The following is a 24,750-nucleotide window of genomic DNA, read 5'->3' on the forward strand; positions in this document are numbered from 1 at the left end:
GACCGAGACAACAACATCCAGGGCGGTAATGTCAGAGGCAATTGTAACAAGCAGAGTTTATTAATATATTTCTAGAGAGGGAAATGTTCTTTATAAAAAATATAGAGTATTTCCAGATGGTCAATAAAATGGAACGCACTTAACACGGTTCGGCTAGAGAAAATTTTCCTAGAGCACAAACAAAACTTTTACTAGAGCAAAAAAATTGTCCTACAGTAAAAAAAATCCTGGGAAAAAATCTTTTCCTAGAGAAAAAAAAAAGAATCATAGAGCAAAATAAATTTTCCTGGAGCAGAAAATTTTTTCACAGAGTAAAAATCCTAGAGCATTTATTATTATGGTAAAAAAATTCCATCAGTTGACATCTGTATATTATTGGACCAGTTTACCAGTTTCATGTATCACATGACTTCACCTGCGTTACACTCGCAGCACGAACTCGTCACCAACAAAACACGCTGCCTTCGGGCAACCCAGGCATCCACGATAGCGTCACAGCTGCGCAATACTTTAATAAGTTTATAATGGACCTATGGAACTATTAAACAATGAAAGAATGCCATGTTTGCCGAAGATGCATGCTGGTAGTGCATGGAAAACTTCGCAGTCCTGAACTTCCAATGCAATTCGTCAGTATTATAAATAAGAAATCACTTTAATCGATAACTTTTATAGACTCTGCAGATTTTCGATTCAAAGTGCTTGGAAATAATTTTTGGTACGATTTCATATAATCGACCGTGCAAAAACGTCGCAAAGATTTTATTTAATCTTATTTTCTATGGTAAATTTGACTCGCTCTATACATATTTTTTTCATTTAAATTCTTGTACATAATACAAATTTCGTATACAATTTAATTTTTGTGTTGAGATTCTTGCATATAAAGTTATTCGTGCCCTTGAATGTCGTTCCTCGAATGTCGTGCCCTTGAATGTCGTGCCCTCGAATGTCGTGCCCTCGAACGTCGTGCCCTCGAATGTCGAGCCCTTGAATGTCATGCCCTCGAATGTCGTGCACTCGAATGTCGTGCCCTTGAATGTCATGCCTTCGAATGTCGTGCCCTTGAATGTTGTGCTCAGTAGCACTCACAAGTTATGCAATCTCTCAAACTTTTCGCTTAAGCTCCATGGGCCTTTCGGCCACCAAAATTTATTCACATCGCTTTTGAGACTTATACCTCAAATAGATTTTATGTGCAAGTGCGTCGACATAGATACATGAATACTGATGACATGGCGAATTTCAGGGATCACTAATATATATAATAGTCGATGACGCACAAAAAATTTCCCCTCCATGAACTTTGAATACATTTCGTCTCTAACTATAGAGTGAACCAGAATTAACTGACCCTTTTAACTTGTTAATAAATAAAAAACTAAGAACGTTTTGAAATTGAAACTTGATTTATTTAAAAGAAGAACATGTTATGGTAATATTGTATCCTAGTTTTTAGGATACAATAACTAACTAGGATACAATATTACATACAATATTTTAACTAATACATATTATTAATACATAATAAATATTTTAACTAATACAATAATAAAATATTGTAAATGGATACAATATTTTAACTAGGATACAATATTACCATAAAAATGTCCTTCTTTTAAATAAAACAAGTTTCAACTTCATAACGTTCTTAGTTTTTTATTTATTAACAAATTAAAAGGGTCAGTTAATTCTGGTTCACCTGTATATATATATATTTTTTATTGTTTGCATGAATTTCAATTACTGATGTTTCATTCGAAAACTAATTGTGGCTTTAATGTATTTGTTTATTATGAATTATTTTTACATAATTCAGAGTAAATTATATTTTACGATGGTCTCCGGTGTTCCTTACTTATGGAAATTATGAAAAAAATGGTTTCAATTTACTGAAGAGTTCCCTAATGTTAATCACACCGATGTTGAACGAACCTTAACAAAACTGATAACGGAAAGTCTGAATTTTAAAAATGTTCTCGGGGCTATTATTCTTTACTATGCATGCCTCTCATTCATTCATATTCATTTATTATCATTCATCGTCGACGTCAGACGTGCGGTACCCAGCTGACGGTGACGTCAGAGATGATGTCAGGAGGTTACAAGATAACCTATCAAGTGATAGAGATTCTAGGACGACAAGTTGCTAGTCCTTATTTCAACAGTAGCTTCTATATATGCTTCTCAATTTACGCTTATTAATAAATTCTATAAACCCATGGTGTGGGCATTTTTTTATTTAATTAGATGACTTCCTTTGTCAAACAACGGTAGATTTTGCTATGACTAAGAAGCCATAGGACGATGAAATGTTAAACTAAATTTTCGTTTTTTACTAGCGTATGATAATGTCTAAAAATTTTAGACATTGAAAACAGTGAAGGGATTTTTTAAATAAGGCATATATGTAAGAGACTTCGGATATTACTAGAAATAAACACCTTAGTATATCCTTGTTAATAAAACGATATGTATTTTTGGAAATGGAGTTGTAATTCTTAAAAAAATGTTATAATAGCCCTAATTTGCTTGTATTGAGGGGAGCGTCTACTCTAAAATTGAAAATTTTCACTTTTTCGGTTTTTATACTCATTTTAAAGCTGGCATTCTGCCCTATCCAACGGTACCACTGCCATCTCTGTACGTGAATTTTTACTTACATGGCGGCTCTTTAAAGGGGGGCGGGTGGGGGAGCTCCTTCACTAATTACATACAAGGTAATTAGCTGCTGAGCATTTTAAATATAGTTTCTACTCGAGTTGTACTGCAGTTACGTGCTTAGTCTCGTCTTAAAGCTGACATTCTGAGCTTTTCAACGATACTACTGCGATCAATGCACGTGAAGTTTTACGTACACGGCTTCTCTTTAAAGGGGGTCGGGGGGTGGAGTTCCTTCACAAAATAGATAGGAGGTAATTCACTCGCTAAGGGTACGGACACAGTGAAAGCAGGTTGCCAGCGTTTTGGTTACCTGCTCAGGCTGGCGCCTGAAACCATAGAATACAGCAGCCTATTCGTACAGGTTTTCACTGTGAACACTTACATTATTATCCTATGTTCATTCTTGTGGCAGGTTGGAGCAGGTTGCCCGCGCGGGCAAACCTGCTTTCACTGTGTGCGTACTCTAAAGGCCCGTTTACACTAGTGGCAACGACATGCGCTTTGAGTCGTTTGCTGCAGTGCCTCACCGCGCACAATCGTTCACACTACTTTTGTACACTGTAGTTTGAGACCGCGCGCTTTGAACACCAGTTGCCACCTAGACGTCAATGAGGATGGATGTAACCGAATTTGAGCTGTGGGCCATTGTTCTCGGGTGTGCTGCGGTCCATTATTCTTCGCACTATGGCAGTTGTAAGCGAGAATTTAGCATAGGCATCATAATTAGGGAACTAGCACATTCAAAAAGATACAGTTTATAAAAATATAGTCTATTCTTAAATAAAAAGTTACAATATTCGTACCGATATTATATCATCCTTTGAAATCGCTAAATGGTAATGCATAAATTGTCAGGAATTGCTAAAATCACATAAAATAAACACGTCATGTAAAAATAATTTACATCATTTGCATTTCGATTTTTGTACTCCTTTGACCGAACACTCAATAGGCATTCATTTTCTCTATAAAGATCAATAATTAGGCTCTCTGCTAGAGAGTGACTCCAAACGAGAGTGGTGTTAGTCGACATTTGGTGTGCCGGACCAGCTTACACAATCAACCTTACTAGACCACAGACAGCTATCTACTAACTAAGAATTTAAAAGCAAAGAATAGTCCACAAAAATTCATATCTTTATAGAAAACGTTTCGGAGACCAGCTCCATCGTCAGTTCATAGAATCTAGAATCACAAATCAGAAGTCACAAATTAATACATTGAAACCATAGAACGAATTGAATTTCTTTAATTAAATTATTTACATTTTTAATTTGATTTAAATTTTTAATTTAATTTAAATTCTTAGTCAATTTGCGATTTAAGCATACAAGTGATATCATTCTTTAATAGCTATCTACTATGCGTCGCGCTTGTGTTGCATGAGGCATGGCCCCTGTCAATCGCTAGCTCGTCAATCGGTCAAGAAGCGTATGCAGAGGCTGCAAAGCGCCTCTGCATGCGCTTTGAGGCACTTGATTCTCGTGTGTTGCCCCTAGTGTAAACGGGCCTTTGGACTACATACTACATCAAGGCTCAGTTACCCTGTTCGCTTAGTGCGGAGAGGTGTACTGCAAGTCGCTGCTAGCTTCCTTGAGTGGAATTAAGCTGCAGAAGCCTGTAGTTTGGTCTCTATGCTACATTGAGTGACTATTTCATGGCGCGCTGAACTTTGTCGCGCTGTCCTGGAAAGTTCAACTTTTTGTCGCGGAAAACCTATCTACTCCTAGAGTTTTTAAGCTACAACAATGAGACATATACCATTCGATGCGCAACAAAATTATCTACAATTGAACACGGGCGTTTTTCTAATTTCGTTATAGTTTGGATCTTATTCCGCAAAAAAAGGGGGTGGCGGGGGGGGTAATCGAAAAATTTTCGAAAAATTTACGAAAAATACTCCCACACCCACAAAAATAAGAAATCCAAAAAACCGCCGTGTTCAGTTTTAGATATGGTCTTTACGCATCGAATGATATGTGTCTCGATGTTCTAGCTTTAAAATCCTAGGAGGAGATAGATTTCTACGGTACCCCCTTTTTGGCCGTTTTCAAAGATTTTCACGTTTTTTTCATTTTGTTCGAAAAATTTACTTGAACAAAAAAGTCTTAGATTTCTGTTTTACATATATGTACCAAGTTTCAGAGTGATCCGTCTGTAAATAGCCGAGATAAATTTTACCCTAGACGCTCCCCTATTTCATTTAACCTTGTTAATGATACAAATAAATTCTTGTAGATTTACTCAATAATGCCTTGCGTGTTTATTTTAAGTAAGATCCGAGACTACGTTCCCCAGGGAGAATGATTGGTAAATTTGAGTAACAACAGTTTAAATTCACAATTTACTTAATGTTTTGTTCACAATATGCTTGTAAATAATTTTAGACGCGGCTGCAGAATTTTGGAACCGGGCTATTAGGTTGCGCTACGCATGACTGCAATATAATCACCATCAGTTGACATCTGTATATTATTGGACCAGTTTAATATATAATATAAGAATACGCACCAGAAACGAATTTATAAGAAAATATAAGAGAAGACCTATAAGAACCGCACCTATAAGAATACGCTGCACCTAAAATGTGACAAAAGAAGGCAGGAAAATTTGTTTATGTTGTAATGGCACGCACGCGCTGGTGAACGTCCAAAAACGCAAAGAAACTGACTTGAACTTCATCACGTACAAAGTAGCTTATTTAAATGAAGCTTTGGATAGACCTTCAACCAAAACATTTAAGCTCGTAGCGCTTTATAGTCTCTTCCTGTCTATTAAATTCTTAGTGGCACCGCACGCACATATTTTGGTATAGTTCGGCAGGCATTTTTATACGAGTTCGATTGACATTTTTTTATTATATTATTATACCAAACTATTATTGTTATAGAAAACAAATATATTATGACTATATTTTGATTGATATTGGCATAGTTTGGCCGGCATTTTCATATAAATTTCAGACGTTGCTTGGGATTGATTATACATCTTTAATTAGAAAATCCCGGTGTTTGAATAAAAACTCAGAAACGTTCATAAAAGAAAAACCTCTTTATACTAACACATAGAACTCCCATTCACTCCTCTTTTCTATATCTTCAATATTTTATCGGTGATATGAGAAAGCACTTCATTCCCCTACTCGACGATAACGTGAATCTGATAATTCCATTTACAGGAAAGAAATTATAAAATGTTTACTGAAGGAAAAGCTATTCTTTAACTTACACACCAAGTGACAACACTTATACATGGAACACTAACTTACTAACAATGACACTAACCTACACCTGAAACGGTCATTTACCTGCCTTTACTCCTCTATTCTTCTCATGAGGTTGCCGCATACGCGCAGGTTTCAACGAATTAACAATTTGCTGGCAATGAGAAGCAGTTGGCCGAGCTGCGACTGACAGTAGCACTCGCAAGTTATACAATCTCTCAAACTTTTCGCTAAAGCTTTATCGGCCCTTCGGCCACCAAAATATCTTGTATTTTTCAATTATCAAATTCTTAATTTTCGAATCCTGAGCAAGTGCGCCAATATAGGTACATGAATACTGATGACATGGGGTATTTCAGGATTGACTAATGTAGATACTGGTAAATGCTGAACAAAAAATTTTCCCACTCTGAACTTCTCCGTCTCTAACATTATATATTTATATTTTTCATTGTTTGCATGAATTTCAATTTCTGATTTTTCATTCGAAAATTAATTATGGCTCTAATGTCTTCCTTTATTATGAATTATTTTTACATAATTCAGAGTAAACTAAATTTTACGATGGTCTCCGGTGTTCCTTACTTATGGAATTTATGAAAAAAATGGTTTCAATTTACTGAAGAGTTCTCTAATGTTAATCACACCGATGTTGCACGAACCTTAACAAAACTAATAACGGAAATTATGAATTTGAAAAATGTTCTCGGGGCTATTATTCTTCACTATGCATGCCTCTCATTCATTCCTATTCATTTATTAATTATCATTCATCGTCGACGTCAGACGTGCGGTACCCAGCTGACGGTGACGTCAGAGATGATGTCAGGAGTTTACCAGTGCTCGTTTTACCCTACACCGCCTGCCATGAGTAACCGGAGCAATATTAGTAGTATATCAATATTACTAATATAATATAATAATATTATTATTAATTATATTAGTAACCGGAGCAATACTGTAACAAGCCTACTTCCCAAAAAGGATACGTTCTAGTGAGCACAAAATGACTTGCACTGATGGTTGCCGCCACGTACGACAACATTAAAATGTTCTCTGTTGATTGAGATGCAGTCATTTTATACGCCTCGAAAAATATATAACCTATCAAGTGATAGAGATTCTAGGACGACAAGTTGCTAGTCCTTATTTCAACAGGTGCTTCTATATATGCTTCTAAATTTACGCTTATTAATAAATTCTATAAACCCAGGGTGTGGGCATTTTTTTAATTATTAGATGACTTCCTTTTTCAAACAGCGGTAGATTTTGCTATGACTAAGAAGCAATAGGACGATGAAATGTTAAACTAAATTTTCGTTTTTTATTAGCGTATCCCAAACACTCGTATACGTAATAAATATATTGTCTCAATAAAAGAGTAATTATGGCTAACAATTTTACAGACATCGAAAACAGTGAAGGGATTTTTTAAATAAGGCATATATGTAAGAGACTTCGGATATTACTAGAAATAAACACCTTAGTATATCCTTGGAAATAAAACGATATGTATTTTTTGAAATGGAATTGTAATTCTTGAAAAAATGTTATAATAGCCCTAATTTGCCTGTATTAATAATTCTTTAACCTTGTTAGGGATACAAATAAATTCTTGTAGATTTACTCAGTTATGTCTAGGGTGTTTATTCTAAATAAGATCCGAGACTTCGTTCTCCAGGGAGAATGATTGGTAAATTTGATTTATATGAGCTTAAATTAATAATATGCTTAATGTTTTGTTCACCATAAGCTGGTAAATAATTTTAGACGCGGCTGCACAATTTTGAAACCGGGCTATTAGATTACGGTACGCATGACTGCAATATAATTACCATCAGATGACATCTGTATATTATTGGACCAGTTTAATATATAATATAAGAATACGCACCTAAAACGAATATATAAGAACCTATAAGATAAGATCTATAAGAACCGCACTTATAAGAATACGCTGCACCTAAAATGAGACAAAAGAAGGCAGGAAAATTCGTTTATGTTCTAATGGCACGCACGCGCTGGTGAACGTCCAAAAACGCAAAGAAACAAAGTAGCTTACCTGCCATTACTCCTCTATTGCTCTCAAGAGGTTGTCGCATACGCGCAGATTTAAACGAATTAACAATTTGCTGGCAAAGAAAAGAAGTTGGCTGAGCTGAGACTGGCACAGTAGCACCCTCAAGTTAAACAATCTCTCACACTTTTCGCTCAAGCTAAATAGGCCTTTCGGCCTCCAAAAGTTATTTAAATATTTTCCTCTAACAGAAAATTTATTTCTACACTTGAAGCAAGTGCGTCGACATAGGTATATGAATACTGATGACATGACGCATTTTCAGGGATGACTGATGTAGATACGAGTCGATGATGCACAGAAAATTGTCCCACTGAGAACTCTGAATACATTTCGTCTCTAACATTAAATATATATTTTTTTTGTTTGTATGTATTTCAACTACTGATGTTTCATTTGAAAACTAATTATGGCTCTAATTTCTTCGTTTATTTTGAATAATGTATACATAATTCAGAGTAAATTATATTTTACGATGGTCTCCAGTGTTCCTTATATATGGAATTTATGAAAATTGTTTCACTTTACTGAATTGTTTCCTAATGTTAATCACACCGATGGGCCCGAACATTAACAAAACTAATAACGGAAAGTCTAAATTTGAAAAATATTCTCGAGGCTGTGATTCTCCACTATGCAAGCCTCTCATTCATTTATTAACATTCATCGTCGACGTCAGACGTGCGGTACCCAGCTGACGGTGACGTCAGAGATGATGTCAGGAGGTTACGAGCGCGCGTTTAATAGTTCTTTAATTTGAGGCCACAGAGGACGCATTACGATGATAGTTTATGGTAAGGTTGTCATGTCACCATAATTATGAGCCACCATCCATGTTACTCTTAATTTTAATTAATTAATAGGGGTCCAGTGGTAACCTACAGGGTGGCCCACTGGTTAAAGTTCAGAGTACCAGGATTGGAGCAGAGAGTTGCGGATTTAATCCCAAATACCTGCGACAATTTCTGGTCAGAATCAGCGAGGAGGCCGGGCGGTTAAGCACAGCAGAATTGTAGCAGTGAGTTGCGAGTTCGAGACTGCAACAAGCTGTGAATGTTCTGTGATGTTAAGAATCGTCGACAGGCCTACGGCCTAATAAACGCTGAAACCGCTGTACGTATGTAGAAGATAATGGGGCCTTATGTTGTACGGTTACAGAAACTGTCCAGAGTTGGCTCATTCAGAACTCAAGCAGGTCCTCCTAACCGTCTTTCATGTTCAGTATTTAAATATCGACCAGTTTTAAATTCGTATCACGATATAAAACAAAACACCGGTGCACGAAAACTGACATTAAGCACATGCGCAGCTGCCATACGTTCGGGTTGCTCTTTAAGTTAGTTTAGTTTCCTATGTATATGGTTTTCTCTTTCAATTTATTAGGGCAAACTTGCCTAATTTGTGATAATCATAGATTCAGTGGAAAGACGAGTAAATTGCATTGATATTTCGTGGCCATGCACTTGTTTTACTTATGTCATATCTATGTTTATAAAAAATTTGGTATTGAGATTCTGGCATTCAATACGCCTCGAAAAGTATATAACCTATCAAGTGATTGAGATTGTGGGACGACAAGTTGCTAGTCTTTATTTCACCAGCGGCTATATTTATGCTCTTTAATTTGCGTAAAATAAATTCTAGAAGCCAAGGGTGAGGGTATATTTTTATTTGATCAGATGACTTCCTATTTCACACAGCGGTAGATTTTTCTAAGACTAAGAATCAATAGGACGATGAAATGTTAAACTAAATTTTCGTTTTTTTTTATTAGCGTATCCCGATAACTTGTATACGTGATAAATAAAATATTATCTCGATAAAAGAGTGATAATGGCTAACAATTTCACCGACATTGAAATTTTTTACCAAACAGTGAATGAATTTTTTAGCGTAGTAAAATTTTTTTCTATAAACCGATGAATAGTGAAAACTTGAGACCCCTGTACAATTATAGTCAATATAGACTATATTATACAATATAGCCTACAATTATTAGCAATGCTAAACCTTCCTGAATATCATTGAGCATTTTCAATGGACATGAAAATTAAATGATACAAAAAAAAAAACGTCAGAACGGTTGAAGCAAAATATTTTATTAATTGAAACCAAATGCATTGAAACACACTTACTTAATCAGGTTTTTAATCAACATTAAAAACCAGCAGTTGAAATGTTCTTTAAATTGACAAATTCAAGTCACCGACGTGAGGCTGGCGATAAAAATTATGAAATTAATTATATTTAAATGCTTAATTAGTTATAATTTATCAAAACAATCAAGACCGAGACAACAACATCCAGGGCGGTAATGTCAGAGGCAATTGTAACAAGCAGAGTTTATTAATATATTTCTAGAGAGGGAAATGTTCTTTATAAAAAATATAGAGTATTTCCAGATGGTCAATAAAATGGATCGTACTTAACACGGTTCGCCAAATCGCAACGGCTAGAGAAAATTATCTTGGCTAGAGTGAAAAAAAAATTCATAGAAAAAGAAAATTCCTGGAGAAAAAAAATTCCTGCAGAAAAAAAAAATAATTTCCTATACAAAAATTGTCTTAGAGCAAAAAAAAATTCCTAGATAAAAAATTCCTACAACTTTAGATTTTCAATCAGAGAAGAAATGATTTCTAGAGCAACAACAGCAATGTTGAAAAAATAGTCTTTTTCATCTAGAGAAGTTGATTTCTAGGTATCACTCACATGAACGCAGTATACTTCACAGCGCAAAAGTTACTAGAAGTTCTAGTAAACTCGTACTAGTCCATCATCTAGGTCCTATTTAGTACAAGGACTTACTAGGAGGAACAATAGCACAATTTCTACAATAGTATACCTATGCTACTCTAAATTATACAAAGAAAATATTATATGAATATTAATTACAATGGAAATGTCATTTATGGCTTTAAATCATCCACAAAATCTCATCAGTTTAATTACAGTTTCATTTAATGCGTCAGGAATAACAGGAATAATAAGATGCAGCGTCAGCGTCTGGTTGTCTAGAGGTAGTGGGGCACGGTCTGGTTGTCTAGAGGTAGTTGGGCACGGTCTGGTTGTGCTCGATGCTGCGATGTTTGGTCAGCGCAGACTGTGTGCGTGAGGTGAAGGTGCAGGAGGAACATTTGTATGGCTCCAGCCCCAGGTGGATGGCTTTGATGTGCTTGGAGAGGTAGGACTTCTTGGCAGAAGCAAACGAACATCGCGGGCATTTATGAGGTTTAAGTTTGAGATGCACCGAGTTGATGTGTCTCTCAAGATCAATCTGCGTGGCACAGCGCACCGAACATGCGTTGCAGTGGAAGGGTTTGAGTCCCAAGTGAACTGTATTGCGGTGCTTTTCAACGTACGATGGAGTCGAGGTAGAGAAATTGCAGTCAGGACACTTGAATGGCTTGAGTCGCAAGTGCACGGCGTTTATGTGGCGCTCAAGTCCCGACTGCAGGGAGGCGGCATAGCTGCATTCATGGCACTTGAACGGCTTGATGCCCATGTGCACAGAGCGATCATGGGACATGAGGTGCGAGTTGGTGGGCGCTGAGTAGGGGCACTTGTCGCACTTGAAGGGCTTTTTCCTGAAATGGACGTTGTCACGATGCTTCTTGATCTGCGAGATTTTCAGGGACGTGTAAGAACAATCCGGGCACTTGAAGGGATTGATATTCTCGTGGACGGTCATTTGGTGAGCCTTGAGGTCAGCCGGGGTTTTGGTGATGTAGTCGCACTCTTGACAAGAGTAAGTTTGCTCTTTTCGGTGCACAATGCGTTCATGGATCCTAATGGTGGAGCTCTTGGGGGCCTTATAACAGCACTCGCTGCATTTAAACATAGGGACCTCCGGAGAATGATGGACCTGGTCAACATGTGACTTAAGTTCTTGCTGATGCATAGCTTTGAACCCACATTGGTCGCACTGCAACGGAGTGTCGGTGAGATGGATGACTTGGATATGCGTCACCAAACATGACTCCCAAATAGTCGCAAAGTCGCACTGCATGCACTTGAAGGGCTTCAGACCAAGATGGAAGCGCATAATATGCTTATCAAGCAGAACTCTCTGTGATGAAACATAACTGCATCCTTTACACTTATATGGTTTCAGCTTGACATGCAAATCTTGCATGTGCTTGTTAAGGACTTCCTCCGTTGGTGCAGTAAACTCACATTCTGTACAATCAAAAGCTTCTGTGGTGGGATGGTTGGTTGCCACGTGTATGGACAGCTCAGCTTGCTGATTTGTACTGAACCCGCAATCGTTGCAGCAAAACTTTTTAGATGCATTAAGGTCCTTCTGAACATCTCTACCATTAACATTTGGGTCAGAATAATAGTCTTCTATTCTAGGATCACTATCATGATGGTTGTTTTGGCTGCCCACAAAGTCGTTGTTGGTGATACCTTCTTCGGCAAGTAGAAGCTGCTGTTGCTGCTTCTGTTTTTCCTCAGCTTCTGCCATCTCTTCGTCCATGAGAGCTTGTACCTCTTCAAGCAGGATCTCACCTTCAAGGATCTGCAATATAGATTATAAGTCAGCGGATGGTCATCATTAATGTTAATTATCAGTCTTTCGAAAACTATTAAATGTCATTAAATGATGACGTTCAGTCACATTAAAATACTCAGTCTTTTAAAAACTGAATTCCTGAATAGATAAGAATTATAGGTCAGCAGATGGTCAGCATCAATGTTAATTATTATGTTAATGACATTCAAAAACTGAACCCCTGAATAGATAAGATGTATAGAAACAGAATATTGGTACAATAAGACAAATATGAGGTGGACTAATCATTCATAAGGCTTCAATTCATAAGGCACAATTAAAATAATTTAAGTATTTAATTTATTTAAATAATTTAATCACATAATTTAATCAGTGATGTCAACAGAGCATCAGAGTGACAAGAAGGATGCATGAAACATATGCCATAAAAATACATTGCAAATAAGATCATTATTGATCTACATTACAAATGAACAAATTTGTAAGATGATAATCAATATAATAAGACCAGTAAAATAATTTAAAATAAATAATCATTTTTTAAAAATAAATAAATCTTTTAATCAAAATAGAATTCATCTCAAAATGGTGAAAGAAACAAATACAAAGTATTGAATGAGAAACCAGTTTCAAGATATGTTTCTAATATTTATTTCAATAATACTCTAAGATTAAAATGATATAGAAGTTTATAGCAGACTGATGAATAATTATAGTAAAAGCTAACATACAAATAATAAAGAATTTACAATGTTCATTATGAAGAGGCCTATTTCTTAGCAATAGGCCTTCTGATGTATATACTTTAATCGATATTAATGTAGATATTATATATGCAAGTGACACCACAGCGCCCCACATCATCCGTATCATCACTCACCTCATCATCCGAGTTGTTGGGATTGTCAAGCATGTCTTCATCAATGATGACATCATCCGTATCATCACTCACCTCATCATCCGAGTGGTCAGGGTTCTCAAGCATGTCCTCATCAATGATGACATCACTGTCTCTTATACACATCTAGATGTGTATAAGAGACAGGCNACTCACCTCATCATCCGAGTTGTCGGGATTGTCAAGCATGTCTTCATCAATGATGACATCATCCGCATCATCACTCTCCAAGTTCTCCGTCTTGAAGAAGAGTTCAGCCGCTGCTGACCTGTCGCTGCCCCGCATGGCTGCCATGCTGCAAGTGTCCGTCAATTTCCTGTAAAATAATTTTCTGTTAATTTCAATCCTGGAAAAAATTCATTATTAGGAAACAATTTTAAGTTGATTTTAATCCTAAAAAGTCATCATTAGGTTTGGTTTTGTACTATAGCAAGCTTGATACTTTTTTAGTAGATATTTCTCACAGTAGGGCACACTTTACAATCTTCAAAGAATACCGGTAACACTACGCGTGTAAAAATTGTACAAATGAATTGGTCCAAGTTGATTTATGGAAATTTATAATTCCATTTCAGTGGGAAAAGTTCAAAATTGACATTGAAAATCTTTAATCTATACAGAGATAATAGAAAAATTCATTTATATAGTTACTTTAGAAGATATGTATGATCAGAGACAAATCTAATATTCAAAAGAATTATTCAGTCAGATCAGAATTTCAATACCTACCAAACAGATACAAAATTCATGGGAGAAATAAAGTTATTAGAGACATTTATAAGCATTTTCATATTCTGGTAAAAATTTGTTATTCCAACCCTTGCATAAGACTTCACTCTTTTTGCTCTCTTACTCATCAACCCTTTTTACATTATGCTTTTGCCAATTCAGTTTAGCAATGAAGTAAGTTGCACCCCTTAATTCTTAATCTAAGAATTAAGCCCCTTAATCACTTGGATCATAATGCAAGCGGTTCATAAAGTAACCACTTTATTAAAGGATGCTAAATTATTCAATATTATAAAAGATATAGAATTATATGATATAGAATTAAAGAAGGATGCTAAAGGAATAGCTACACATCAAAATACTTTAATACAGAGTTCACACTTTTAACTGTGAATATTTTTAAACTGAGCAAGGGAGATAAGTTGATATCAAATACGACAACCATTCCACCCTATCATGAGGAATCACTTCACACATCTCATGCCATTATCTTTGCAGTTATTAGGGATTTGGAAAAGTTTATTAGGCATCCAAATAGGTTTAGTGGTATAATAATGATCTAGCATACTTTCCTTGCATTTATCATTTTAATTTTTCATAGTCATAAATTATAAAAATGTCTGTAAAAATAGATTGCACTAGTTTCTATCTGGTTCCTCTACAGGTATTATATATAAGATGAGATCCAATATTGGGAAAATTATACGTATTATGAATTGCAGCTGCAAAATAATGTCATTCTAAAAATTTTGCATCTCAGTGATTGATGTTAATATATTTTTGTTCAATTGGTAATTATATGGATTGTTATCATGATAACTCCTGGAATTTAAATAACAATTGTTGATTGCAATGTTATTCATAACATATTTTCTTTGGGGCTCCTTTTATTGCAAATCATGATTGACTTACAATTAATTGATTGCAAAGCAATTAATACATACAATACTTTGCAATCAATTGAGTGCAAAGCAATCAATCAATCAAGATTGCTCACAGCAATCCAAACAGTAGGGTAAAATGATAGAGGTCAAGGATGACAACATTCTAGCTCAAATCTAAGGATAAGTTCATCAAAAGTGGTCATAATTTTCCAAATTTTATTTTACTATACCAGGGAACTACATGGTGGTGTGCTACTCCACAAACTGGGCCTGGTACCGGCAAGTACGCATCTGACGACATTGACCCAACAATCTGTACAAATATGCCATGGTAGGATTGTGGCAGACAAAACTGTAAAGTATTGACTTTCAGCTTGAACTATCAGCATCTGTTCAAGCTCTACATCAACAACCTTAAATTAACATGTCCAATCACAAACTACTGGTTGATAGGTACATATAAATGAGTCTCTTTATGTATTTGGGGCAATGAATTTGGCTTTTTTGACCTATGTTGTGTCATTAATAGTCTGGCCATAGCAGACAAGACTGTAAAATGTAGCATAAAAAAGGTTGCTAAATTTAATGTTAAGGCAGGTGGCAATCGTCAAAAATCCCTGTACTTGGCAATTCATGATCCAAATGACAAATGATTGAGATATGCACATTGCATGTGAAATCTAAATTACAGGCATTGAGTATATATGCATACCCACAGAGCTGCAACATAAGCTTTCCTGCCATTTTTTTAGCAGCAGATTCTAGTGAATGAATTATATACCTGCTATCTAGTTGTTATGAAAGCGCCTCTGGAATACAAATTTATAAAAAATGTCACTATGGCGCTTTGGACATCAATGAGAAAAAATCCTATCTTGAATAAAAAGATGCAGAAGATACTAATTTTCATGATGGTGATCTAACAATGACTCCGAGTTTTCTTATTGGAGCAGTCACTAAGCATGCATGATAGTACAACATCAATGTGGGATCATAGAAACCTTGAGCCAAGAACTTGACATAAAAGGCTTTACTGTACAGGCTAAAAATTGTGCACAGCATTGACGGCAATCAATAATGGATAAATAATGTCTAATAAAAAAATAATGACAATGATCAACAATGAAGTAATCATTAAGTGTAGAAAATATCTACTTTCAGGGCTTCAGCTAGAGGTTTCCTGTCATTTCTGCAACAGTGAGATTTCTGCCAGATGAATTACCTCCTATCTAATTGTCAACAAAACAAGTAAGAAAATTCCAATCCTGGTAATCATGTCTAATAACATAGGTAATAATTATTCAAGTTACTGTAGGTATTTAATAAAATAATAATCATCATTATTAATAATGTAGAATAATTTTTATTACTCTATGTTTCCTGTAAACTGAGATCAAAAAATTTGATTGCAGTTTATACACAACAATTAAAGATACTATATGTTTACACACCACACAGCTTAAAAATATATTTTGATTTTGCTTTTGCCATATTGTTACTTCATCCCTCCAGAGAGCAGCATGCATGAAATAGGCAAATATTTGAAGATCTTTGATATCACATTAGCATCAAAATCTATGTTTTCAGTTCTCAGAAGACATTGCCAACCATCGTGGCATTCTAAATGCGTTCAAAATGATCATATACCTATGTCATTGATGAGTGTGGTGGCCAAAAACATAGTGGCAATCCAGAGATTCTTTAGAATCTGTTCATTTTTAATTTCCTCATGTAGGTACTCAAGATTTAAACCAATATCTTATGTATGATAATGCTGGTATCCTTGAAGCTCTACTGGTGACCTGGTCTACTTATAGGACTCAATAGTGAACTTGAAGAAGAGTTTAAAAAATCTCTACTGTGCCACTGTGGCCATAAATAGGAGCGGACCCTGCAGCACCCAAATAACTGCCATTTTCTTAACAAATAAGTGACACATGCTTCAGAAATAGCATTCTTGGAGGGCATTCAAAATGCATGCCACCCACTCCTCAAGTGAGAGGCACTGGAGCACTCCAGCCATCCTAGTGGATCTCAATGACCAACCACTTCCTATAAATAATTCCACCATGTTGCTAACACATTTGTTATATACCGGTACCTCTTTTAGTAATCTGGAGTTCAAAAAATTGAAGGGAAGCTCCACTGCTGTGCAAAAGGTAGACATTTTCAATGCTAGGCAAATTTGAAATATCAGGCCGATGTTTTCTAAAAATGCTGGTAGAAACATTCTACTGTATTATTGTTAACAAGGTTCCAAAATTTATCATGTCATGGGTCCAAAAACTGTTCTAGATTGAAAATTATATCTTTCAATGAAGTCTTTAGCTTCAAAGAATTGATTTAAATACATTTTAAAGCATTTAAATACATTTTAGAGAGCAAAATATTGCTATCTATATATTATTTTCTACATATACTACTATTAACAATTCAAGCTTCAGAATTTTTTTCAAGTTAATTAAGTTGCATTTAACTGGATTGGAATTTTCCCACTTGTTATTACCATCTTGTTGCTCAAACATGACAAATTTTCAACATGTTTTCAAGTCGAATCTTGTGGCTTGATCATAGCTAGGGTAAACCCACCATATTCCGACACTGTGGGTAATTATGACACCCATCAATTTTTTCCTTTATATTAAGCTTGGTCTTAGTTCCACACATGCATAGATGTTTGAAATAGTGACTACCGTAAACTGGGGTAACTTTGACCACTTTTTTTCAAAATGATGCCATTTTTCAACTAGATAAGTTAAACTTAAATTGAAACATGCAAAATACAGGTCTATACTCTAGCTTCACTCACCATAAATTGATGGCTCCTGCCTCTCATAGTTTTGATGTAATTAAAAAAAAATCGCTGGTCTTTTTTATCCTAGCTCCGGGGGTATCTTTGACCGGGTGGTAAAATCAATTTTATTTTTGGTAAAATAACTCCATGCATTGTAGTAGAACTCTTCTAGTTACATATGCAAAAGAAAAATTTTAGGAAAGTGTCATAGTTTGCAAATGGGGCGTCACCCCTAAATGGGCAAAATGTGACCATCTAATGGCAGCCATGACGGGGTAACATTGACCGGTTTGGAAATTAAGTTAAAATTACCATATATAAGACTCTGTAGAGTCTGAAACATGAAGAAAAAAAACATTAATAGGTGTATCAAACATAAAATATGTTATATAGGTACCTATGGTAATTTTAACTTAATTTTCAAGCCGGTCAATGTTACCCCGTCACGGCTGCCATTAGGTCGTCAAAGTTACCCCATTGGGGGGCAGCGCCCCCCATTTGCAAACTATGACACTTTCCTAAAATTTGTCTTTTGCATATGTAACTAGAAGAGTTCTACTACAATGCATCAAAACCTGGAGTTATTTTACCAAAAAATAAAAAAATTGGAGGGGGTACTCCGACAGGCTTTAAATAATAGCTCTTTTTTGTGGGTCACATTTTAATTTTTTAACCTATTAGATATGCAAACTTTTTAAATCTTTCTATTGTGTTATGTAGCCACAGTATTAGGCCTTTAATGCCCATTGACAAAATTTTTCTATGTCAAATAGTTTTTGAGTTTTGGGGGTTTTTGTTAAAAAACCAAAAGTGGTCAAAGTTATCCCAGGAGTCAAAGTTACCCCAGTTTACGGTACTAATACTAATTACTATTGCAAACCAGATTTCCACAAAACACTAGGTCTAGCGGGAAAATGTTAAGATCCGCAGAGCAAAAGTCCAAGTCAACTAGTGAGAACATCAAAATGCGTATGAAAGTTGATAGTTGACCTTGCTTTACTAAATAGTGATAAACTGTTTGTGTAGAAAGAATATTATGGTTTGAGACTTTTAAATATGTCTGTGAACATATTAGGAATCCTTTGAGTATACTTGTATTTGCTGATTTTAAGTGGTAATTTGGTAAATAAATTAATAGATGATTGATTTAGGAGACGGTTTTAGACACAAAAACTAATTCCAACACAGGGTGTTGGAATTACGACACTCAGGGTGTCATTTACTGTCATTTTCCAATACAGCTCACACAGGGTGTTGGAATTCCAACACAGGGTGTCGGAAATATGAATTACGATTTTGAAGTGCTGTCGGAATTAGTCTCACAATATGCCACATTTAGTCACACACAGTGTTGGAATTCAGCAATTTTGTATATTTGAATTCTAAAGGCTTTTAAATAATTATTGCAAAAGTTTGTGACATTTCATCATTGCTGGCGCATAGTGTGGTATTTTGAGAGTATTGTAAACCAATCAGAACTCAAGTTGCGCATACGGTAATCTATTTATTGCCATTTATTTTTTGCTACATCCTTAAGGTGTTGGAATATGGTGTGTTTAACCTACATTTTTGTAACAATAGCTTAGGAACTTTATTAGGAAGTATACGTACTGTATACATATAATTAATCTAGTGAGAATCTCATGGTTCTAAAAATGGGTGAAGAGCAGGCATGGAATATATCTACTTGGCAAGCCGCGACTGAATTTTTCGAGCCACGGTTTATGGATTTGCCAGCCGTGATTCCATTTCACCGAGGCGTGAATTCCATATCTTGGCCATGAAAAGCCATTTACGAGGCACAAATTTCCATGCACGTGTTACCCCAAATCTCAAATTTTACCCTAAAACAGTCAAATGGCAACAATAAAATTTGTCTTTACTGTAAGCTGAACTTGTGTTAATGCTGTCTGACTGCTTTGACACGACCGCAACTATGCGCAATCTTCAACAAAAAGTGTAGTTGATTTGTTTACATTACAATGTTTATGTTTTTTCTGCAGGATATTTTGGCAAGAACGGTAAAGCAATTCGGATAGCACAAGTTGAAAATTTTATGAAATGACATGTTTGCAAAGAGCAAACCACGATTTTTCAATCAAACAAAAATTCATGACATTCAAGCCGCGAGTTTTCATATCTACTGAAATTATATACGGTATTAGAGCCGCGATATTTCAGACAAAAATAGGACTTTTCCAGCCCTGCTGGAGAGGAAAGCACTAGTATAGTAATGACTAATGAGTAATGACTAATGAGTACCAAGTTGACTTATTAACTTGACTATGTTATCTATATACTAGCCTAGTCACTTTTCAGTTCTGACTTGAATTGAATTTGAAAGGTATGAAAATTGAATTTTTGAAAGGTAGGTAGGGTAAAGGTGGTATATTGCGTCACATTAAGGACGCATTGAGAAATGAAAAACTATAAAAAAATAACCGTATGCGTTACTCAAGTTCTGTTTGCTTTATGTGACTCTCAAAACACCGCACTACGCGTCAGCAACGACGAAACGTCACAAAATGTTGCCATATTTATTTAAAAGCCTTTAGAATGCAAACCTACCAAATCCCTATATTCCGTCACTGTGTGTGTCTATATTCGGCACGTGGTGAGGCGTATTCCGTCCGTGCTTCAAATTCTACTGATACGTAATGCCGTCATCCACGTGTTCAAATTCTGTTTGCTGTGTGAGCTGTATTGGAATACAACACAGCTTTGAATTAGAACACTAATGAATATTGAACACTACTTAATTACATTTTAATTAACAGCCATTAGGCTTTTAATTAAGCAAATTTCAATTTTTGTACAAAGCTTTGAACGATCTGTGTGTGTCCAATTCAAGTTGTGTCAGAATTAGTTTTCATGTGTCGAAATCCAACATCTCAACTTAATCATCTATTAATTTATTTACGACTTGAAATCAGCAAATACAAGTATACTTAAATGATTCCTAATATATTCACAGATGTATTTAAAAGTCTCAAACCATAATATTCTTCCTATACAAACAGTTATTCACTATTTGGTAGAGCACGGTCAACTGTCAAATTTGACACATTTTTCGATGATCTCACTGGGTAGCGTGCATTGTCTCTCTTTGGATCTCAATATTTTCTCGCTAGATGGCCAAGAACTAGTGTTTTGGCAGTAGTTTGACCGTTTGACGCGCAAATGTATTACGTCACCATTTCAACCAGGGCAGGAAAAGTCCTATTTTTGTCTGAAATATCGCGGCTCTAATATCATATAATTTCAGTAGGTATGAAATCTTGCGGCTCGAATGTCATAAATTTTTGTTTGATTGAAAAATCGCGGTTTGCACTTTGCAAACATGTCACTTCATAAAATTTTCAACTTCCTCAATCCGCATTGCATTACCGTTCCCGCCAAAATATTCTGCAGAAAAAACATAAACATCGTAATGTAAACAAATAAACTAAACATTTTGCTGAAGATCGTGCATAGTTGCGGTCTAGTCTGGAAAAGTCCTATTTTTGTCTGAAATATCGCGGTTCTAATATCATATAATTTCAGTAGGTATGAAATCTCGCGGCTCGAATGTCATAAATTTTTGTTTGATTAAAAAATCGCGTTTTGCACTTTGCGCAAACATGTCATTCCATAAAATTTTCAACTTCCGCAATCCGCATTGCTTTACCGTTCCCACCAAAAATATCTTGCAGAAAAAACATAAACATCGTAATGTAAACAAATCAACGAAACGTTTTGTTGAAGATCGCGCATAGTTGCGGCCATGTCAAAGTGGTCAGACTGCATTAACGTGTGCTGAACTTACAGTGGAGACAAATTTTATTGTTGCCGTTTGACTGTTTAAGGGTAAAATTAGAGATTTGGGGTAACACGTGCATGGACTTTGTAAATGAATTCGCACCTTGAAAATGGCTTTTCATGGTCGAGATATGGAACTCACGGCTCGGTGAAATGGAATCACGGCTCATAGAAATGGAATCACGGCTCATAGAAATGGAATCACGGCTGGCAAATCCATAGAACCACGGCTCAAAAAATTCAGTTGCGGCTCGCCAAGTAGATATATTCCATGCCTGGTTGCGGTCATGTCAAAGTGGTCAGACTGCAATGCAGTCACTGCATTAACATGTGCTCAACTTACAGTAGAGACAAATTTTATTGTTGCCATTTGACTGTTTTTAGTGTTTTAGGGTAAAATTAGAGATTTGGGTAACCCGTGCATGGACTTTGTAAATAAATTTGCGCCTCGTAAATGGCTTTTCATGGCCAAGATATGGAATTCACAGCTCGGTGAAATAGAATCACGGCTCGAAGAAATGTAATTACGGCTGGCAAATCCATAAAACCACGGCTCAAAAAATTCAGTCGCGGCTCAACAAGCAGATATATTCCATGCCTGATTTCAACCATCAACAAACGCATGGAACTAAAACAAAGCTTAATATAAAGGAAAAACTAGAGAGGTGATGGAATTACCCACAATGTCGGAATATACCGCGTTTACCCTACCTAGATATATTGCATAGAATTCACAGTGCATAGTGGCAAAGCAGATAGTTTTTTAGACTCTTCCTCAAGTTCATTTTTGAGTCCTATAAGTAGACCAGTAAAGTATCTTGGATACCAGAATTATCATTATAAATAATTGGTTAAATTCTTGAGTGAATGAGGAAATTAAAATTGAACTGATTCTAAAAAATCACTGGTTTGCCACTATGTCACAGTGAAATTCTGAATAGCCCTCTATTGATAGATAGGTAGGCCTATTCAGTATATTCTTATGTTTATAGAAAAAAAATGTATTTTTATAGCCCATCCACATTTAAACCCTGAATTTTAATAATTTAATTCATTCTAAGCCTGCAGCCTGCACAGTTGCACTGGCAGTGTCTGACAGTAGGTTAGGCTAAGAAGGCGTTATTATATTATATAAGTAAAACTGCTTAACTGGCATGGGTTGGGAAATTGGGACTTGCCGACTTGGAAATGGCAAAAATTTCCAAGTCATAATCCAGCTTAGGCCAGAGCACCTTCGAGCTTCCTAATGTTTGCAATCTGAAAACATTCACATCACATTCAAAAGAACACTTCTGCAACAAAATAATAATCATTTCCATGTCATTATACAAAATTAATCTATGCACTAGTTTAAATAAGCGTATACTTAACAGAGTTTATATAAGGCCCGGTGACCCCGGTCTTCCACATGGAACTTGAGCAAGTGAAATAATCTTTGGAGTTTGGATAACCGCGCGCCACAATTCCTAAGCAGCGGAACCATGCCGGCTGGCGGAGTGACAATAGGTATTAAATCTTTTACTTTATGGTTTCTGATTAAATTTAGAGAACAATTTAAAATTTTTAAGTCATCAATATTTCTTAAGGATTATATTTTTTATGAATATAGCCAATATAAAGATGGAAGGGTAAAGAAGTTCGTATATCAGTTGTAGATGAAGAATCATAATTAGTAAATTGTCGAATCATTAATCATAAACCAATGATCCTTACAATTATTATTATTTATATTGGTGAAAAAATCAGGCTAACAACCTATATTGAGATCAAGTGAGCGCCAGGCGAGGAGGAGGGTTTAAAGAACGATTTAATGAATGAAGAGCTGAATATATAAAATAAAAACCATTTGCCCTTAAAGTTTGCCATTTCCTTCTGATCCTCTAATTTTTCAGTCTTGTGGTATACCAGGTCAAAGTTTCTCTTTTCAATTGAAGTAGCTTCACTCTCTTCAAGTAGTGCGATTTTTAATGTCCTACATAAATGTGTGCTGTATGACAGATCGATTCAAAATTTTGATAGGTCACCGCGACGTCTCGGATGCAGACGAAATTCAAACGATTTTTCACGAGCTAAACATCATCGTTAGCTCCTAATGAATACGTGTACCAAGTTTCGCCGAGCTGCGTTCATTAATTTGAGAGATAATCCTTGATCATTGAATTTGGAGATTGGCCGTGAGACCGGCGTCGAGTCCGGCCGTAAATATGGCCGAGCACACGCCAAGTATGGGATTAATGGGTAATGAAAATATAAAGTAAGTTACCAGCATGGATTATTCAATCTGTTATCATTCATTTTTTGAAAACCTTTTTTGACGCTGTACAATTTTTCTGCGCGTTATGTTTATCCACTTGCAATCCTGATTTATCATACTTCACAAACCGTTTTCCCAGTTTTCTGCTAACCGAAAATACCATTGCTAGTAATTTTCTCAAAGTGATTTATAGTGATTATATTATAGTGATAGGCTTGAACCTAACTCTACAAACCAAGATTTATGGGTGGTGATGTGGTAATAATTTATGTTAATTCCAGATCTAATTTTAGGTTCTAGGGCAATTTGAAGCCCATGTCAATCTGTTATTTAGGGAAATTTTAAATCTAAAGTAATTCGAAGTCCGAGGTAATTCAGAGTTCAGGGTAATTTAAAGTAAGGGTAATTTGAAGTTCAGGGTAATTCAACGTACAAGGTAATTCGATATGTAGGATAATTTTATTTAATTGTCCTGCTACACACTTGAGGTATATTGCAGAGAAAATACTATGATCACAAATTGTGTATTTGTAACTGATCATTGTACACGAGTCTTATATTGCAATTCTGAGAAACATTGATATTGTGTGATCATTTGAATAACTTAATAATTGGATTAATTACATATAAAGCTTAAAATATGATGCAACGTGAGCAGTTATATTGTGCGTTAAACTTATTAATAAGACTATACGTTCCGAAATAGTCTATATTTAAATTATATACGTGACACCTGTATATATAATAACATATATGAGAAATTCTGAGATAAAGATATGATTTCAGCGCCGTGCGTATCCATGATACCTGTTGTTCTGTCAGCGCCGTGCGTATCCATGATACCCGCTACATAGCACCCAAAAAACTAAAACAACAACAAAAATTGAGACAACAAAATATATACCAGTTAAAACCC

At 35.6% G+C, this 24,750-nt stretch overlaps 1 protein-coding gene across 1 annotated transcript; it reads right to left on the minus strand.

The window, feature by feature from the left end:
* Positions 1-10,539: 10,539 nt before the first annotated feature.
* LOC108670961 (zinc finger protein 271) lies at positions 10,540-23,012 on the minus strand. The gene is made up of 3 exons (XM_018158451.2): positions 22,952-23,012; positions 13,532-13,691; positions 10,540-12,483 (listed from the first exon to the last, which is right to left on the minus strand). The coding sequence occupies exons 2-3, from the start codon at positions 13,667-13,669 to the stop codon at positions 11,005-11,007; spliced, it is 1,617 nt and encodes a 538-aa protein (XP_018013940.1). The 5' UTR covers positions 13,670-13,691; positions 22,952-23,012; the 3' UTR covers positions 10,540-11,004.
* Positions 23,013-24,750: the final 1,738 nt, after the last annotated feature.

This window comes from Hyalella azteca, unplaced genomic scaffold (assembly GCF_000764305.2).
Source record: "Hyalella azteca isolate HAZT.00-mixed unplaced genomic scaffold, Hazt_2.0.2 contig4619, whole genome shotgun sequence".
Classification (NCBI taxonomy): Eukaryota; Metazoa; Arthropoda; class Malacostraca; order Amphipoda; family Hyalellidae; genus Hyalella; species Hyalella azteca.